Source organism: Somniosus microcephalus, chromosome 1 (assembly GCF_052327205.1).
Source record: "Somniosus microcephalus isolate GS21.2 chromosome 1, FLI_Smic_1.0, whole genome shotgun sequence".
Classification (NCBI taxonomy): Eukaryota; Metazoa; Chordata; class Chondrichthyes; order Squaliformes; family Somniosidae; genus Somniosus; species Somniosus microcephalus.
In genome coordinates, this window is record NC_140987.1 from 50,010,804 (window position 1) to 50,031,900 (window position 21,097).

General features: G+C 44.1%; 1 protein-coding gene across 3 annotated transcripts in view; it reads left to right on the forward strand.

Moving 5' to 3' along the window:
• LOC147124049 (protein WWC2-like) overlaps window positions 1-21,097 on the forward strand; it is a 276,343-nt gene that overhangs the window by 198,571 nt on the left and 56,675 nt on the right. For all 3 annotated transcript variants that reach the window (XM_085979385.1, XM_085979512.1, XM_085979446.1), the window contains exons 6-11: window positions 1,641-1,770; window positions 2,457-2,603; window positions 11,312-11,385; window positions 12,943-13,185; window positions 14,998-15,087; window positions 18,704-19,386. In XM_085979385.1, the coding sequence (XP_085835511.1) occupies window positions 1,641-1,770; window positions 2,457-2,603; window positions 11,312-11,385; window positions 12,943-13,185; window positions 14,998-15,087; window positions 18,704-19,386 (1,367 nt within the window). The remainder of the gene's footprint in view (window positions 1-1,640; window positions 1,771-2,456; window positions 2,604-11,311; window positions 11,386-12,942; window positions 13,186-14,997; window positions 15,088-18,703; window positions 19,387-21,097) is intronic.

Here is a 21,097-nt window from a genome sequence, read left to right on the forward strand (position 1 = left end):
AAGAGTTGATGAAATGGGAGGGCTCTCCATCATCAAACACTGCAACATACATTTTGCTACCCCAGAAAGGGTCTGTACTTAAAACAAGGCTGTGTCATCGCACCAACGCTCTTCTCGATCTTCCTTGCTGCAATGCTCCATCTCACCCTCAGTAAGCTCCCCACTGGAGTGGAGCTAATTTACAGAACAAACGGGAAACTGTTCAACCTCCGCCGCCTCCAGTCCAGATAAGCGCAAACAGCGGAAGGAGCGCACATCAACCCAAGCACCCCACCCACCCACCCCTTCAGCCACCATCTGCTCCACCTTTGACAGAGACTGTAGTTCCCGCATTGGACTCATCAGTCACCTGCGAACTCATTTTTAATGTGGAAGCAAGTCAACCTCGGTTCTGAGGGACTGCCTAAGAAAAAGTACTTAAAATAATGCTCCTTCATTAGACCATTGCAGCAATCAAGAAATGCTAATCGCAGCACGAACATTTGGCCATGGTGAAATGTTATCTATTCCTACCTATAGCCATTGTTCTTATATCTTGTGTGTGTGAACCTCATTTTATAATTACACCAGTCTGAAGAATGTGTTCAGCTCCCTCCAAATCAGCAGTGTTATCAAAATCTCAGCAAAACATTTAACAGTTGCTTCAAAAAGCAACAAGAATTTTCATAATGAAATCTCTAAAGCAAATTAATCCTGAATGGAAAAGTCGGATAGCCAGGTAGTGAAGGATAGAGTACTAGAGCCTAGTCTTTAGTCACTTACAAGCCTTTATTTACAGACACCCCCAAGATAAGCTTTTCCCTCACTTCCCGAGCCTACATTTTTTTAAATTGTAGGAAAGAAAAGTATAAACACATTTTGATATTTATTCATTCACAACATCCCCTTAAACAAAACAGAAAGAATTTGTTGATATTTATTAGGGTTTAATTATTACCGTGGGCCATGTTGGGCACTGATTAATGCATTCGCACTGGAAGATAGATTCACTGATCCCACACTCGCAGTGGGGAGCCATACTTGAAGGGAGTCTTGGTCGGAGATAGGGCTACAGCTTTGTAGCCTCAATTCTCCATCCTGTGCTCCCTTTCAGTGCAATTCCCTACTGGTGCATGGGATCAATGAACTTATCCATAAATTCCTGCTTGTTTAAAATTAATGGGTTAAAGACTGCACCAAATGAGTGTGGACAGGAGTGTAGCATGAATGTGTAAATCACTGTGCTTAAACTGGTGTACAGAGGTGATTAAACCTTTAGGGGGAGAAATTCCCCTAGAGGGCCATTTGGGGCGCTAAGTCAAAAATGTTTGAAAAGTTAGCGCCGGGCGTTAACCTTTTCAAGCATTTAAGAAATTCCCATTTTTTGCTCCAAGAGGGAAGTGGAGCGCTAAATCAAGCTCTCCACTTGCCTCTTGGCGCGCAAGAGGCGGGGAATGACCCGATCCGGGGCGATGTGCTCAGCAGCACCACGAGTGGTCACACGTGGCGTTGCAGGGGCTCTTCCCTCAATTAAAGGGAAGGGCTCCCTGCTGCGAGGCGCAAACGCGGGGAATTTCACCCTCGTAATCTTTACCCTTACTCTCACCTTGTTCATCTACTTTTCTGAATTTTAATCAGTTTCTCTCTTTATCCTGTTGTAGAATTGATCGGAAGATGTCTGGAGGACAGAGCGGTTATGAACTGAAAGAGGCCAAAGCCATCTTAAGTGAACTGAAAACCATCAAGAAGTTCATTAGTACAGGGGAAAAAGAGAAACAAGATCTGATGCAGGTACCAGAGAGGGTTTTAAATAGACTTGGGAATTGAAATTTATGCCCAGTGTCCACACAGTTACTAGATGCTGACTGTCATCTTTTACTTAAATATATTGATATCATAAAATATATATTGACAGTAATTTATCACTCCATCTCCCTGGCCAAAATCACCTCCAACTCCAAGATCATTCTTGAGAGCAGAAACAACTTCATACTTATTTTCTCCACTACAAAATGTCTCCCCAGACTTCCCCCATATGTTCCAGGGCTTTTGAGCCTTTGAGCTGTTGCTGGAGAGAAGGCCGTAAGGCCTAAAGATCATCTGGGAGATGGGGGGAAAGAGGAAAATCCTAAAAATTCCTCTGAATCTTTAGGTTGCCCCTGAGACCCTTGCTATGGGGGACCTTGCCTAGGCACTTACATCAGTTTTCCTCTGGTGCTTTTCCTTCAGAGTACCCAACAGTGATGGGATGAGGAAAGTGAGCAGACCCAGTAACACCCAGAAAATCCTGACTAGGTGCATTAGGGACGGAGACCTGACACAATGGGTCTCCACCCCTTTTTTTTTCTCTTTGCTGTGTCTGGAAGAATGTCTACCCTCATCTCTTTTATAATGGTCTGCTGAGATGTTTCAATAAGGATTGCTTTCGCAAATGGCCTCAGTAAAGTTTTTTCCTTCTTTGATTGTTTCCTTCCCAGAGCCTTGCCAAACTGAAGCACCGATTCCATTCCAACCAGAGTGTGGGAACCTCAGAGTCAGATTTGCAGTCCAATCCAGCCAATTCCCGGCTCTCCATCTCCAGGCAGTGCCTAGACGCTGGCTCCCAAACAGACATCACTGGCGACGTGAGTACTTATTTCCTCAGTGACTTTCACAAAATGTTCCCTTTTCTAGAGTCCTTCATTCGAAAGCAAGAGCACCTTTGAAAAGCAACAGCCACCTTTTTGAACTGTTGGCCTCATACCTTCGTTATTTGCTCTTTTGCAAGTATTTAACCATGTAGCTTAATGGTGGGTTGGAGAAAGGCACCGCTTGCCATAGAGTCATAACGGCACAGAAGGAGGCCATTCGGCCCCTCAAGTCCATGCCGGCTCTCTGTGGAGCAATCCAGTCAGTCCCATTCCCCCGTGTGTGTCATTAAAACTCGTAATCACATGGAGGAAGGAATGTTCAGATTAATGCTTCACCGGGTATTGTATCACCTGAGCTCAGTATAGTTGAGAAGAGAACCATCCAAGCACTGGAAGCTGTAGAGAGCAGAGCCATGAGGCTGATCCCTGGTGTAAGACTATAGGTTAGAAAAACTCAGACCTGGAAAGGAGGTGGATGAGAGGAAACCTTATACAGTATACATATATAGTACTATGAGGAATAGAAAAGGTTAATCTTGAACATGATTCCAAGTTGAGTCACAGCTACAGGACAAGGGGACACAGGACTGATGTCAGGAAGTACTTCTTCACACAATGAGTGACCAATGTCTGGAATGATCTTCCAGGTAAGAGAGTGGAGGCAAAGGCCCTGGAATCATTCAAGAGGCAGTTGGATACTGTAATAGTAAGATCTTGGGTTTCTATGGAAGGATGAGTTAAACTGAATATCCTTCCTCATTCTGCACCCTCTGTTGAATGCAGCCTTTTTCTGCAAAGTGAAGGTAAATATACATTAAATGAGTCAATATTTTGTTCTGTATATTTTAGAAAGCAACATAGTTTAATGGTCACATGCATAGCTTTATTTTAATTCTTGGGATGTGGGCAACATTGGCAAGGCAGTATTTATTGCCCATCCCTAGTTGCCCTGAGGCAGCCACATAATGTAAGATCGGAGTCACATAGAATCATAAATCATAGAATCATTGAATGGTTACAGCACAGAAGGAGGCCATTCAGCCATCAAGCCCGTGCCGGATCTCTGCAAGAGCACTTCAGCTAGTCCCACTCCCCCGCCCTTTCTTTGGAGCTCTGCAAATATTTTTCCTTCAGGTACTTAGCCAATTCCCTTTTGAAAGCCACGATTGAATCTGCCTCCACCACCCTTTCAGGCAATGTATTCCAGATCTTAACCACTCGATGCATAAAAAAGTTTTTCCTCATGTCGCCTTTGGTTCTGCTGCCAATCACCTTAAATCTGTGTCCTCTGGTTCTCGACCCTTCCGCCAACAAGAACAGTTTCTCTCTGTCTACTCTGTCTAGACCCCTCATGATTTTGCACACCTTTATCAAATCTCTTCTCAACCTTCTACATCTAGAGGTGGCAGGTTCCAGTTAGTGAACCAATTGGGTTTTTATTCCAATCTGGCACTTTTCATGGTCCTTTTTTCTGATGCCAGCCACAAATTTTCAGATTTATTGAATTCAGTTTCACAATTTGCTATGCTGGGATTTGAACCTCTCGGTTGTTAGTTCAGTACCAGAATCACTACGATACCATACCCTTAAGCTTATCTGATTATAAAGTATTTTGCTGACAGAAAGTTTGGGAAAATGTTTGAGTTGACTGAGTGCGTTGTATTTTTTACATGCATGTATACATGTTGATGGTCAGTCTTGAATTGTTTCTCAGTTCCATCATTCTAGTTTCCTCTTTCTGGATCCAGTGTGCTAATTCTCAACTGTGTTCATGACTTCCTTTTATGTTGCATTTGCACCAGGCTACTAGCTCAGTGCAGGTTAAGCATATGCAGCGATTCAAGCAAATTAATTTGGACACCTGTAAATTATTTTCAGTTGCAACAGTGCCCACCTAGACATATGGCAATGTTTATTCATGCTCCTTTAATTTCTCAACTTGTCATTTCTCTTCGTCTGTTGTCTTCTTCTGGCTATCCATCCAGTCTATCCTGATACTTGACTCTGTAGTTCTCCCACGCCTGCATCACTCTCTCGGCATTGGTAACATAGAGCAATTTGCCATGCCTTCATGTGGCACACTGTGACTGAATCGTAGAAGGTTACAGCACAGAAACAGGCCATCAAGTCTGTACTGGTGTCTATGAGCCACCTAGTCTAATCTCACTCCTCACACTCTTTAATATTTCTCTTTTTCAAACAATTATCTAAATCCCTGTTAAAATCCTTTATGGATTCTGCCTCATCAGCAATTTGTGGCAGAGAATTTCACATTCTAACTGCCCTTTTTGTGAAGATGTTTTTTCTAACCTTCCCGTTAATTCTTTTTGAGATTATCTTAAATTTATTACTGTCTTGTTAACCAGTGAAAAATGTCCATTGCTGTCTTATCAAAATCCTTCATAATTGTGAAGATTTCTATTAGTTCACCCCTTTATCTTTTAGATTTCCCTATCACTGTAACCTCCTCCAGCCCTACACCCTTCCAAGATCTCTACGCTCCTCCAGTTCTGGCCGCTTGCGTATCCCCGATTTTCATTGCTCCACCGTTGGCGGTCGTGCCTTCAGCTGCCTAGGCCCTAAGCTCTGGAATTCCCTCCCTAAACCTCGCCACCTCTCTACCTCTCCCTCCTCCTTTAACTCGCTTCCTAAAACCTACATCTTTGACTAAGCTTTTGGTCACCTGCCCTAATATCTCTTTACGTGGCTGAGTGTCAAATTCTGTCTGATAATGTTCCTGTGACGTACCTTGAGGCATTTTTATTATGTTAAACCTGCTATATGAATACAAGTTCTTGTTGGAGAAGCCCGAAAGTCTCTTCATAGTTGTAACCTCTCATCGCTCGTGATTTGCAAATCTCGCCTTGTGCCATTTACACTGTCCCTCCATCTCTTGCATGGACTATGCACTGCACAGCTGGATGTGTGCTGTCTGGATTGGTTAAGTTCAGCAAGTTGAGCAGCACTTTTGCAGATGCTTTCTGATTGGCCATTCAGTTGTGCGCTAGTTTTAGCACACACTGTCGTACCCAAGCTTCCAGGAAGGGCGCCGTTTAAAAAATAACACACTCTTGCCCTTTCAAGAGGCATTTCCCTCCAATGTGCAAATGATCAAGGCACAAATACAAGCACACTCGTGTTTGTGCCTTGATCGAGTTGTTGGATTAATGATTCAGCAGCCTGTGGTATGCAGATTTACCTAGAGCCAAATCTTTTTATCTGGAGTTTATAGAAAGCCTGACCCAAGCAGCAGATTTCTTGGCAAACTGGCAGTGTGTTTATTAGGCCTCGACCGTATTACAGTGATTAGTGGAGTAGAAGTGGGCTGTTCTCAGCAAGTATTAACAGTCTCATGCTTTATTGTGTGAGGTTTGCGAACAATTAAAATGCTGGGCTTTTTGTTTTAGCGTTGCTATTGCATGCAGGGTTGTCCTTAAACACCCGTGAGAACAGATCAGTTGTAATCAGTTTATTTCATTAAGGACAACTTAAAAGAAATGATAAGACTACCAAATCAAAGAGGTAATGCTGAACCGATGCAAATCATTGGTTAGGCTGCAATTGGAATTGTGTCCAGTAAGGACACAACTTGGGAGAGGATTCAGAAAAGATTCACTGAGACGGCCCCAGGGGTGAGAGGCTTTGGTTATGAGGAAAGGCTAGAGAAACTGGGTCTCTTTCCATTCGAATAAAGCTTAAGAGCAGATCTAATGGGCTGGATTTTGTCAGCCCCGAGGAGGCGGATATGGAGGCGGGACTGGCGGTAAAGTTGCAGGAATTGGGGGCGGGTGGCCAGCACAATCACAATGGGCTGAATAGCCTCCTGCTGTGCTGTAAAATTCAATGATTCTATAATGACTCAGTTGGAAATTGCACTGTCCAGTTGGGAACTGAGCCACATAGACCAGGAAAGTTTGAGCTTTAATCCACAGTCTGTACTGCGTTAGGTGATCTCAGCGAGCTAGGGACACTAGAACTGGCCTCAGCACCCTTAGGCTGGGAAAGTCAGTGATCCCACTCCTGATACCTTTTCAATGAGCCCCTCAGGAAAACGTGTCGGAGTCAATACATTACATGAGAACAGGACCAAACTTGGCAGTGATGCCTCGCAGTTAAATAGCCTTCCAACTCTCGTATTTGTACATGAAAAGTAGCCACTGGAGGGCTGCTGTGGAATCCTATGCTGGCATAAGCCATATGAGGACTTTTGTTTTACATATATCTTTTGTGACAGGCACACTCTGCTAACAATCCAATCCATTTGGCACAGTACATGTTTGCTGAAGATAGTAGCTAATTTTCCCTCACTTGTTATCCGATTATGTATGAAATTAACTTCTTCAGAAAACAGTCTGAACAACGTGCTACCTCAAATCATGTTAGTGCCCTCACTCCAATTATAGCTTGCTATCTGACCGCTGGAGCTTTTGCTGATGGCATTTTAAGCATATGATGATAAATCCAAGTCATGTGCAGGTCAAGCTTCAATGTAAGCAGCTTACGGACTGGATTTGAGGCATGATCTGATGTTTTGTTCACTGGAATGCTAATTGAGTAGAATTTTTAATCGCTTTAAAGGCCAATCATTGCAAGGGCTCGCAGTTCATGTGATGTTTACCAGCTTCAGATCAGATTGACCCAGTGGCCTTTATCACCTTCGTCTTACATCCGTTTGGCCAAATGAGAAGAGACTACATAACACAGGGATGGAAATGTAATTAGGTTGCAAATCACCACTTATTTGAAAACACACACTGGGAGTTTTGTTACCTAGTTTTAGAAAATGAACTGGTTAGGAATAATTATGAGCTAGTTGCCCTGGTGACTTGTTAGTAAATGCACTGTCAAGTGTGGTATTGATCCATACAGTCCAGCAGGTTAAAAAGCCATTGGGGTCCCATGTATCTGCATTTGCTAACGAGACTTCCTCATCTGCAACCAAAACCAGCCGCATAAAAATGGGGAATCGGCAGGAAATGGAGCCTGCGGAAAGGGCTCAAGGGGCCGAATGGCCTACTCCTATTGGAAGGGGGCGAAATGGCCACTAACATTAAATGGTGTTGGCAATTCTTGACATTTAGCCCTCAAACTAATCATTACATACATAGGATTACATAGGATATACGGCACAGAAACAGGCCATTCGGCCCAACCAGTCTATGCCGGCGTTTATGCTCCACTCGAGCTTCCTCCCGTCTTTCCTCATCTCCTGGAAGAGTTTCGATCGCCTAGATGGGTCGGAGAGGAATTTCCCAGATTTTTTCTCCCAAATTGGCCATTGGGTTTTTTATCTGGTTTTTCACCTCTCCCGGGAGATCACATGGGTTCGGGTGGGATGGAGAGTGATAGAAGATTTGAGGTTAGGATCAGATCAGCCATGATCTTATTGAATGGTGGAGCAGGCTCGAGGGGCCGATTGGCCTACTCCTGCTCCTATTTCTTATGTTCTTATGTTCTTAACTCTTCCAGCATAACCCTCAATTCCCTTCTCCCTTATATGCTTATCTAACCGCCCCTTAAATGCGTCTATACTATTCGCTTCAACCACTCCCTGTGGTAGCGAGTTCCACATTCTCACCACTCCCTGCGTAAAGAAGTTTCTTCTGAATTCCCTATTTGTTTTCTTGGTGACTATTTTATATTGATGGCCTCTAGTTTTGCTCTTCCCCACAAATGGAAACACTCTCTCTGTATCTACTCTATCAAAACCTTTCATGATTTTAAACACCTCTATTAGGTCACCCCTCAGCCTTCTCCTTTCAAGAGAAAAGCGACCCAGCCTGTTCATCCTTTCCTGATATGTATACCCTTGCATTTCTGGTATCATCCTTGTAAATCTTCTCTGCACCCTTTCCAGTGCCTCTATATCCTTTTTATAATATGGTGACCAAAATTGTACACAGTACTTCTAAGTGTGGTCTAACCAAGGTTCGATACAGGTTTAGCAAAACTTCCCTACTTTTCAATTCTATCTCTCTAGAAATAAACCCTAGTGCTTGGTTTGCTTTTTTATGGTCTTGTTAACCTGTGTCGCTACTTTGTGATTTGTGTATTTGTACTCCGAGATCCTTTTGCTCCTCTACCCCATTTAGATTCTTATTTTCCAAGTAATATGTGACCTCCCTATTTTTACCAAAATGTAATACCTCACATTTATCTGTGTTGAATTTCATTTGCCAATTATATGCCCATTGTGCAAGTTTATTCATTTCTTCTTGTAATTTTTTGCAGTCCTCCTCAGTATTGACAATCCCCCCGTCCCGCAATTTGGTGTCGTCCGCAAATTTAGAAATTGTGTTTTTGATTCCAAAGTCTAAATCGTTAATATAAATTGTAAACAACTGTGGTCCCAGCACTGATCCTTGTGGAACACCACTTCCCACCTTCTGCCACTGTGAATAGCTACCCTTTACCTCTACTCTCTGCTTTCTGTCTTGAAGCCAGCTAGCTATCCATTCTGCTACTTGTCCCCTGACTCCGCATTCCCTGGCCTTATTCATTAGTCTATTATGTGGTACCTTATCGAAGGCCTTTTGAAAATGTAGATATATTACATCTGCTACATTACCATTGTCTACTCTCTCTGTTACCTCTTCAAAAAATTCAATTAGGTTGAATAAGCAAACCTTTCTCTTTTGAAATCCATGCTGACTATTTATTATTATATTTTTGGTTTCTAGATGTTCTTCCATTTTCTCCTTTAGTAGCGATTCCATTATTTTTCCTACAACCGATGTTAAGCTAACTGGTCTATAGTTCCCTGGACATGTTCTATCTCCCTTCTTAATTATAGGTATTACGTTAGCTATCCACCAGTCCTCTGGCGCTACACCTTTTTCTAATGAATTACTAAATATGTGTAATACAGGAAACTTTCATTTAACCGGAGGTTAAATGTCCGGAAAGCTCTATCTACCGGCAAAATTCAGGAGTCGTTTCCTATAAGTTTTTTTACTTCTCGTTGCTTTTTTTTTCCAGTCAGGCTCTGCAAGGTCTAGCTGAAGCTGTTGCTTAGCTACAGAGATGCTTTTAAGCTGCGGCCGACTGTTTTGAAACTGTTGCTAAGCAACAGGGTTTGTTGATTCACACGGAGCTCAAAAGCTCCGTATGTTTTAACATTAGCGCTGGTTTCTACGGCAGTTTTGATGGTACGGCACCAGCTCGGTCCCGTCAGTGCCAGTTACCAGAAAGTTTCCTGTAATGCCTCTGCTATATCTTCCCTAGATTCTTTTAAAATGCGCAGATGTAATCCATCCGGACCAGGGATTTTATCCTCTTTGAGTTTCATTAGTTTAGTTAATATATCTCATTGTTTTATTTTAAATGCACTTATCTCATTACTAATCTCATCACCCGATGCCATCTCCACCTGTTCTATCTCCCTGGTAAATACTGAAGCAAAGTAATTATTTCATATTTCTGCCATCTCCCTATCGTTGCCTGTGGTGTTACCCTGTCTATCCCTTAGTGGCCCTATTCCCATCCAGACCTTCCTTTTTTTATTTATGTGCCAGGTTTTGCTTTTACCAGACTTTGGTCATAAAGGCTCCAGATGTGGGAGATTTCAGAGCTGGCTGATGGTTTGACATTTCCCAGCAAATACTGTTAAGAAGTTTAGCACAGAACTAGTCAACAAAACGGCAGCACCTGGGATTTCCACAGCGGCTCTTCCGATATCATAGGAACATAGAAGATAGGAGCAGGAGAAGGCCATTCGGCCCCTCGAGCCTGTTCCGCCATTTAATGAGATCATGGCTGATCATCCAAATTCAGTACCCTGTCCCTGCTTTCTCCCCATATCCCTTGATCCCTTTAGCCTTAAGAAATATATCCAACTCCTTCTTGAATATATTTAATGAATTGGCCTCAACTGCCTTCTGTGGTAGAGAATTCCACAGGTTCACCACTCTGGGTGAAGAAATTCCTCCTCATCTCTGTCCTAAATGGCTTACCCCTTATCCTTAGACTGTGACCCCTGGTCCTGGACTCCCCCGCCATTGGGAACATCCTTCCTGCATCTAGTCTGTCTAGTCCAGTTAGGATTTTATAAGTTTCAATGAGATCCCCTCTCATTCTTCTAAACTCTAGCGAATATAAGCCTAATCGACCCAATCTCTCTTCATACGTCATTCCTGCCATCCCAGGTATCAGTCTGGTGAATCTTCGCTGCACTCCCTCCATGGCAAGAACATCCTTCCTCAGATAAGGTGACCAAAACTGCACACAATACTCAAGGTGTGGTCTCACCAAGGCCCTGTACAACTGCAGCAAGACATCCTTGTTCCTGTACTCGAACCCTCTCGCTACGAAGGCCAACATACCATTTGCCTTCTTAACCGCCTGTTGCACCTGCATGCTTACCTTCAGCCATAACTTCAGCGAAAACCCTGGAGGAACAGTGTAAACAGCTGTTTTTTGTCCAAGGTTTCCGTCGATCTTGTGCTGAAGGTACGGAATTTGACCCGCAATTCTTTAGAAACCAGCTACCATATCAATCTTTCATATTTATCGATTTCCCTGAATCTGATTGCTACAAAAGTTTTTATACTGAATATTTTTAAACAGAGCTACAGGCCGCTTCATGTATTCTAATGGTTTGAGCACAACTACGTGAGTGTCGTAACAAGAGATGATGACATTAAAAATAGAAAGACATTTAAGAATATGTCACCTCATTTGATTTTAAATGACTTTTTTTCTAGTTTGGCCCAAGAAGCCGAGCCAATCTGGCTGAGAAGGTCAGACTGAGTCTTCAGTACGAAGAGGCAAAGAGAAGGTAATCAATCCTCGGCTCATAAATTAAATCTTTTGTTGCATATTTTCTCATTAGGAAGACCAGTGTGGTATGGAGGATTTTTTTTCCATTTTCTATCCGTGGACATTAACACATTCATTTAGAATTGGGTTCCTTTTCTCAAGTCGTGACATTCAGGCTTTAGAGAGGGAACTTCCTTATTTCATCTGGACTAGATTCCAAGCACCAGTACCGGAGGCAAAAGGACAAGGAGTGGGTGGGGGAGACTTCCTATGGTAGCAACCTTGTGACCGTAGCAGGAAAATCCTTCTGCATTCTTTTAGGATGCATTTGCTAGAAATATCCAACAGGAAATCTTCTCACTATGTTTACAAGATTACATAGCGACCAGAGGAGAACCCCACATGGTGCAGGAAGTGACACTGAGAGACCCAGTTTTAAAGGTTCTACATTGTGGGTTAAGGTAGAACCCTTCATTGGAGAGGGACCGCTGTTAACCCGGATTCCATTTAACATCAAGCGATTCTGAGTAACACCAGTTTTTGTATCTGTTTCTGTTGATTTGTAAATACATCAGCTGGCGTGGATCATTTTAGGTGAAGCATTTCACATAATCTGAAGTAAAAGGGGATAATATACATTTGTGGCGGATTATTCAGCACTATATTATATCTGTAGCACATGTAATCCATTAGTTCTGACAGCTGTACCAAAGTAATTGCATTATACAATAAAATCTCGTCTCTTGCAGAAGAGTCTATAGATAAAAGATTAAAAATAGCAAGGGATTTTTTCTTTTGAATATTTAAGTTCTGTCTTTTCTAAAACCTGAATTATTTAAATTTTGATACTTTCTAATTTAAATATTTCTGGGAACCATTTCCCATGGGGACTTATTCTGAGATTATGGTGTCGGTTTTAACTCCCCGCACTCACCCACCCCCACCGCGGAAGACCTACCCAGTTTTCCCGCCCTGATCTGGCTGACTGAAATTTTAAATTGCAGGCGGCAAGGACACCCACTCCAAGGGCCGGCGGGGTCCTCTTTAAATATGCAGATTGGCCCCAATGACGAACACAGCAACTTGGGGGCTTCCGATTATTCTTCAGGGCACCCATTCCAATGTAGCTAATAATTGCTGTTTCATCAGAGGGGGCAGAATCTTCCTCCCCTTTGACTGTGAATGGGAAAAATAATCCAGAATTGGTTACTAACCCACTGTTTCGTGATTCTGTCAATTTAATGGTGCATGTTAACTCCTGACGTATTTTGAGTCATTCTGGAGTAAATTATTCAAATATCCCAAACTTGCATGTACGTGCTTCCCTTTTCCTGTATTTATGTCCAATGTGTTAGTAGCTTTTTTTCTCCCATCATTATTAGTCTGCTAGCTATCTGTTTCTGTCTTTGTTCCTTGAGTCACACACACATATTCTCACTTACGCCTTCACTTTCTCAACCCTCCCTGCACCTCTTGGATGCGGAGAAGGCACCACAAATATGAGTTGTTCTTTTAACGTAAAATAGACAGCAAACTGTAATAACAAAAATATATTTATTACATTTCTTTATTTCAGAATAGCAAATATAAAAATCGATTTGTCAAAGCTGGACTCCGAGGCCTGGCCAGGGATGCTTGACGTTGAGCGAGACAAGTTGATGCTGATTAACGAGAAAGAAGAACTCCTGAAGGAATTGCAGTTTGTGACGCTACGGAAATGCTCACAGGATGAGCTGGAGCGACTGGAAGCAGAGAGGAAGCGCTTGGAAGCGGAGCTTCATTCCGCGCCGAACACGCCCAGTGAAGCGTTGGCTGAGAGGTCGGTGCGCTGATTTTATCCCTGGATTCCCCGGGGGCCTTTAGGGCAGCATAAGGGCATCATGGTGACTTTTTGTTCAATATTGGAGGGAGGGATGAAGATTGCAACAAGAGAGAGACCTTGGGCGGGTGTTTGTGCACAAATCTTTGAAGGTGGCTAGACAGGAAGCAGTTAATAAAGCAGACGGGATCCTGGGCTTTACAAATAGAGGCACAGGGCAGGATTTTCATTGGGCCGTGGAGGCGGGATTGGAGGCGTGTGGGGGGTTAAAATCTCAAAATCGGGGGGGCACGAACCCATCCCGCCCCCAACCCGCCTCCATGCCAGTTTCAAAGGAGGCGGGTACCCGACCCGCACTGGGACCCGCCTCCCCGAGGCGGGAAGGGGATTAGTGCCAATTAACTGCCTGATAACAGGCAGTTAACGGGCAGTTTTTAGCCTAATCCCTATTTTCATTGTTGAAGTGTGGGATTCTCGACGGCTCCAAACCACGCCAAGTTAGCGAGGCGTGCCGCTATTGGAATTGGAATGCACTGCCTGATAGGGTGGTGGAGGGGTCAAGATGTCCGGTGTTCAGGTGAGTGGTGGGTGCATGAGTGCAGAGGTTGGTGTGTTTAAAGTGTTTAAAGAAGTTTTACTTACCTTTACAGCCTTCCTTCCTTCAGGTCTTGAGAGTCCCTCATCTCACCGGCACAGAACGCAGAATAGCCGCGAGCTGTCAAAAGTTTCAGCATTCAGCTTTCTGTTCTGGAGAGATCTCTAAATCAGCCTGAGAGGAAGGAATTAACTTAGTGTACAGATTGTCAGTGTTTGACAGCTTTAAACAGCTGTCAAACGCTGATATTTCATCTGTCAAAAGGTCTTGACAGATGAAATATCAATCTGTGATGTCACCTGTTGCCGGGTGGCCCTTAATTGGCCTGCTGAGCCCGCTGGGTGGGCTCAACAAGGTCAATCAAGTCAAAATCACGTAGGTTGGCTACAACTCGATAGAGGCGAGACTACAACCCCAAAAGTTCTTCAATGAAAATCCAGCCCATAGAGTACAAATGCCAGGATGTTATGCTAAACTATATAAAACACTAGTTCGGCCCCAGCTGGAGTATTGTGTCCAATTCTGGGCACCACACTTTAGCAAGGCTTTGGAGAGGGTACAGAAGAGATTTACTAGAATGGTTCCAGGGATGAGGGATTAGAGCTATGTAGATAGGCTGGAGAAGCTGAGGTTGTTCTTCTTAGAGCAGAGAAGGCTATAAGGTGATTTGATAGAGGTGTTTAAAATCATGAAGGGTTTAGATAGAATAAATAAAGAGAAACTGTTTCCGGTGGCTGAAGGGTCGATAACGAGAGGGCACAGATTTAAGGTGATTGGCAAAAGAAACAGGCAACATGAGAAAAAACTTAGTTATGCAACGAGTGGTTAGGAATTGGAATGCACTGCCTGATAGGGTGGTGGATACAGATTCAATAATAGCCTTCAAAAGGGATAAATACTTGAAGGAGAAAAATTGCAGAGATATGGGGAAAGAACGGAGGAGTGGAACTAACTGGATTGCACCTCGAAAGAGCTGGCGCAGACTCGATGGGCCTCCTTCTGTGCTGTTCTGTGATTTTCTTATTTAGAACATCTTAAATACAAAAGTCAGTGAGGTCAGAAAGCTGTGGGACGGTTATGATGGCATAAGCACCGAGAAGGATTTTTTATAACTGTTGGTTTACACTGCCGCCTTTATGTTTAGTTTATTTTCTGTGTCTCACACATCTGCCCATCCCAGTTTACTGAGAGCGATCTATAAATGCTTTTATTTTCAGATTAAAATTACAAGAGAAGAGAAAGGGTCTTGTGCAGCAGCTTGAGGATGCGACCCAACTAACCATGTATCTACATTCACAACTTAAAAGGTATACGTTCCCACGACAGTCATGGGAAATTCAAACCTTTACTTACAATTATTTATAGATTTGTATTCAATAATCAAATAGGAATCATTATAGGGAGGATTTTTCTGTTTTCAATTTTTTTTTTGTTGATTGGTGGTCCTGTCACAAAGCGGGCATGGGCACTGTACCCTACTGTACCCTACTGTACAGGCATGTCAGGCAACCTTCATACTCCATTCTATGTAGTTGCTGACACACCTTCAGTCCTCCTCTTCATTACCCTCTCAGCTAGCAAATAGAATTGTTTTGAATAAAAACAGAAAATGCACAGCAGAGGGTGGGCAGCATTTGAACCTGTTTTATTCCTGGTTTACTAGCTGGCCGTAAAGAATTAAAAAAAAACTTCCATTTATATAGCGCGTTTCACGATGTCCCAAAACGCTTTACAGCCAATGAAGTACTTTTGAACTGCAGTCTCTGTTGCAATGTAGGAAACGCGGCAGCCAGTTTGCGCACAGCAAGCTCCCACAAACAGCAGTGTGATGATGGTCGGATAATCTGTCTTAGTGATGTTGATTGAGGGCTATATATTGGCCAGGACACAGGGGAGAACTCCCTTGCTCTTCTTCGAAATGGGATCTTTTATGGCCAACTGAGAGGGCAGATGGGGCCTCGGTTTAACCTCTCGTCCTCCGACTGTGCAGCACTCCCTCAGTACTGCACAGGAATGTCAGCCTAGATTATGTGCCCAAGTCTCTGGAGCGGGACTCTGAACCCACAACCTCCTGACTCGGAGGCGAGAGTGCTACCAACTTAGCAACAGTTGACGCCAGTAAAATTGAGGTGCTGGCCCAGATGTGATAGCGATGAAAACTCTAATCCAAAGTCAGCTGAGGTTCCTTCAGTGCGATATTGGCATGTTACAGAGTTAGTCGTGGGTTTGCCTTTCAGCAGCAGGTGATACCAGGCTTTGTGCTTCTAGCTATTCTTTCAATGGATAAAATATTAGCTTACTGAAATAAGGTGCTGGCATAAGCTGAACAGTTGTACGGTTTACCTGAAGCTTTGTCAAGTTGTAAAGAAAAATTTGGGGAGAAGTAACGTGAGACAGCAGAAAACATAGTGCAATGATGCACAAATTAAACATTTTTCTTGCAATATTGGCTTACAATCTCGTGAAATTGGTCAGTGAGTGGCCCCGAGTTCCTGTAGAGGAGCAAAGCAAAATTGTCCTGTTTTCAGCTTCAAGGAAACTCCAGCTTTCCACCATGCTCTATAAAATCAAATGGAAATGAAACAAAAATAATTGTCATTGACATCTGTTTATTCTGGGTAAAATCCATCTTATTCTTGCAGTTTGTGTGCCAGAGACTTTAGGTTACACTCTCAAGACCCGGGCTGCAATAGAAAAGCAGTTTTTGAATTAAATTTCAAAATTAATGCTGTTCTTTAAATGTTTGCTGCCACATTTGTTATTTTAATCCTCCCGCCTTCCTTTTTCCACCAATGTTCACCCCTTCCTCCTCTCTGGGACCCACTGACTCCTGTCTGAGTATGGTTCTGTCAGACTTATGGTGCATCATCATCGGTGATTCTCAGCACCCGTGTGTGCACATGCCTGTCCAGCAGGATAGCGATCAGGCCAACCAGGGAAACCCTGGCCAGATTTCCCCCGTCCCTACCATAGGGACACTGAGTCCAATTGTAACACATCTACCACTGGCCTGAACGAGGTGGGCTAACTCAGCACAGATTGAACCTGCGACCTCCCCAGCTTGTACAGCTCAGCAATCAGTGAATAACCTTGTTGGGACATCGGGCAGCTGATGCAAAATGCAAACTAATTTACATCCCTTGAGGGAATGCAGAGCTCTAATCTAATTCTTGGGTTCAGAGGACACATTAGAAACAAGTTGAGTTCCGGTCTCCATGTTAATGATGTTTTTGATCAGGTTGTACTCCTGTAGTCACTTGCAGGTATGCATTCACACTCCAGTGTGGTACCAGGGGCTAGAAACTCGTCTGGGACAGTGGCACAAAACGAGCGGTATCAGATTAGTCGCCCGTCGTACACAGTGCCCGATATTCAGTTCCGTTGACTGCAATGGAACTGAATATTGCGCTGCGTATAACGGGCGGCCGATCCAATACCACCCGTTTTGCGCCACCGCCCGTGGCGAATTTCTGCGCCCAGATTTCGGAAGGAATTTGACAAGCAGTGCTTCTCTCTCTCTTTTTGTGCGCGTGTATACCATAAATCAGACACCTTCAGCTTTGCAGTGACAGCACTGCGCTCACAGCCCATTGTGTGAAACTGAAGAGATGGGGGCTGCATCTTTTCGTGCACAGCAGCTGGTTCTGAAATTGGTAACATCATCAAAATGTTGTCTGCACTGGTGTTTTAAGAATCTAAATAGATAAATAGGCAAGTGACTGCTGGGGAAAGAAACAGGTTGCAAGGCTGTAACAGCCCTGTGTTATTAACACTTCAGCTCCTGCTAATCGGCCTCCACAATGGGCGGTCCTCCACATCTGGTGAGAAGTCATTCACGTGACAGTGAGGACTGCTAAAGAACCCCCCCCCCCCCAACACATGTAATCATTTCCATTAAAACGGAAAGGAAAAAGGAACTACTCTGTTTGCTATTTGTAGCAAAATCATAGACAGCAGATCAAGAAGGTCCCAGATAGAGTTATCTGTCCCTAATATTCCCCTGGCAGAACTAAGCTAACTGAACTGGCCTCGGTGCACCAAGGCTCAAGGAGGGGACAAGATTCCCACTCCTGATCACGATCTGTGAATCGTGTTGGAGTGTGTGTGTGTGTGTGTGTGTGTGTGTGTGCACGCACGCGTGTCAGGAAGCTTTACAAAGGTGAGGGTGGAGCAGGTGATTATTGGGTGGGACTCAGCTGTGATGCCTCCTGCAGTGGAATATCAAGTTATAATACTCCAGTATGTATTATGGAAATAGTCACTTTCCATGTTGTCATGTACAGTCTCCTTGAGGTAATTGGAAGTCATTTTTCATGCAATATTTCAAATTGAAATCCACTTCATTTTTTGCCCCCAAAAGTAACTTATCCAATAATTTTAGTTAAGCAATATATGTAACGCAGCAAATTCTGAAACGATTGGAGAATGATCAGATAATTTGAATTAAGTGACTTTAAATTAAGAACTGTGGACTGTAGCCAGATCCCTTTAGTTTGATGCTGGAGGTTTGAAATTGTGTTTCAATTGCTCTGGATAGGGTTCACAGTTAAATGTTAATCTGCACTGCATTAATAACACACTGCTGTACCCTTAGGGGCAAGATCATACTGATCAGCATTTCCAGAAGATTGTAATTATTTATTTACTCATACCTCTCCTTAAATCATACTGTAAAATATGAAAATTGGATACAAGTATTTCTGTATGATTATATACTCGCACACACGCACACAACATTGTACATGGAGTATTAACTCCTTCCTCCCCAGTGCTCGTTAAATTGTTGAGAAACATGAAGCAGCCCTGAGCCAGTACTGTTAATAAGCAACTCGTTATTAAAGCCAAGTTGCCATGGCTACAGTTTTGTCAAAGCGCTATTATGAAAAAACCATTACTCACTTAATGCATCTCTCTTGTTTTCAGCCTTTCAGCAAGCACACTGTCAGTCTCGTCTGGGAGCAGTCTGGGATCGCTGACGTCAAGCCGGGGGTCCCTCAACACTTCGAGCAGGGGATCGCTAAACTCGCTCAGTTCCACTGAGCTTTATTACAACCAGTCAGATCAAACACCTGACCTGGACTACCAGTACAAACTGGACTTCATGCTGCAAGAGAAAGGTGGCTACAGCCCTTCGGGGCCCATAACCACCATCCATGAAAACGAGGTGGTAAAATCCCACAAAGAGCCGGGCTGTGAGGACTTTGCTGACTCCTCCGCTTCAGGGCATGCTGTGAAATCTTTAGTTGAGCCTCCGAAATCAGTGACCTCATTGTCGTCCAGATCTTCGCTCTCTTCCTTGTCTCCTCCCAGCTCACCGCTGGTCTCGGATGCAGTGTTTTTGTCTTCAGCACAAGAGGCGCCCTTGCAGCGTCTCACGATGGACTTCGAAGACTGTGAACTGCACCGTGATTTTGCAAGCCTCAGCCTCTACGGCAATAGTGACAACCAAATGCTGCTGGAACCTGAGCAGACCAGCAGGACTCAAGCACCCTACCTGAACATCGAGTCTGGGATTCGAAGCAGAACTGGACAATACCTGAACGAGGCGAAAGGCCTTAATGACGAACTGGCAGTTCCTCTTTCCACGCTGACTGAAGGCATTGCAGGTAAGAGAGTCCAGTCATTCAGAGATAAGAGTGTAATGATTGGCTTGGATGTTGGCTCAGTGCTACTGAACCCTAAAGACTAGGAAGGTCCCAGGGTCAATCACTGATCTCTGCTAAGTTAGCTGACCTCAACCAGGGCAACAGTTGAGTTGCTACAACTGGCCTCATTACCCCAGGGCTATGGTGGAGGGAAAATAATCAACCGGGTGCTTTTTTTATATCCAATGACTCCTGCTGGAAACTGGGTATGTGAGGACAGGATCAGGCTCAGCTGTGATGCACTCTATAGTTAAACCGCCTGGCAACAGTCACCATCCAGGCTCACAAACTAAGGGCTGGGACTACTTACCGAGATGAGTTGGGGGCGGGACTGCTGCCTTCCGGGTTCTAGTCCCGCCCCCAGCGACATCAGACAAACAGACGCTATTTTGCCCTGATTGGTCTTGTTAAGCCCGCCCTGTGGGCTTGCCGGCCAATTAAGGGAAAGCCGGTGTCAGGTGACGTAAAGTTGATGACGCTTCATTTGCCAGTTTTCTTAAAGGCATATGCACCACACTTGTTTGACAGATGATTTGATAGTGTTTGACAGCATTGAGGTGCTGTCAAACACTGACAATCACTGTGCAAAGGTGAACCTTTGCACCCAGGCTCCCCTATTACTCTCTCCTTAGGATAAAACAGATGGCAGCTGCAGCTGAGATTGCAGAAGCCATCTGTCACATCTCCCAATGAGATGAGGCTACACAAACACTTCACAGCTTGTCACCTACAGAAACATCTAAACACATGAAAAATTTCTTTCGCAACATTTCCTTACCTCTGATTCTAACCATTGTCACTTTACATCCTTCACACCACTTCTGTAGCTGTCATCCAAACACCAACATTACAACAGACCCACAGCACGCCTCACTTACCCTGCCGGGGTTCCCCGACGTCGGGAAGCCCGCAGCAGAAGGCTCAAATTGGGAAAAAGCCTCTTAACTGCCTGTTAACTACCTGTTAACAGGCAGTTAAGTGGCTATAATCCTCTTCCCGCCACTAGGAGTCGGGTCCCTGTGTAAATCGGGTACCTGACTCCCGGGAAGATTGATTGGAGGCGGGTTGGAAGTGGGTTCGGGACCTGCTCCCATTTTTTTTGAATTTCCCAGCAGTCCTGCCTCCAAACCCGCCTCCTCAGCCCTTGGAGTGGGTAAGGTGCAGGAACTCAACTCCAGTATGGGTCAGGAACCTTGTGAGAAATAGAGAGAAAAGTGAGGGATAAAAAGAGTATAATGACTGCAGAATGAAACTAAATGTGCAAAATATCTCAGATCCCATTTACAGGACTGCGCCTTCTGTGACATCTGAATGAAATCTTTGCCCAGTGCCAGTTACATAGAAACATAGAAGATAGGAGCAGGAGTAGGCCATTCGGCCCTTCGAGCCTGCTCCACCATTCAACGAGATCATGGCTGATCATCCAAACCCTAGCACCCGGTCCCTACACCGACAGCCATCCCACCCAAGCCCTATCACCGTAACCCCGTAACCCCACGTATTTAATCCCCCCTAACACTTAAGGGTCAATTTTTATCATGGCCAATCAACCTAACCCGCACATCTTTGGACTGTGGGAGGAAACCGGAGCACCCGGAGGAAACCCACGCAAACACGGGGAGAATGTGCAAACTCCACACAGACAGTCACCCGAGGCTGGATTTGAATCCAG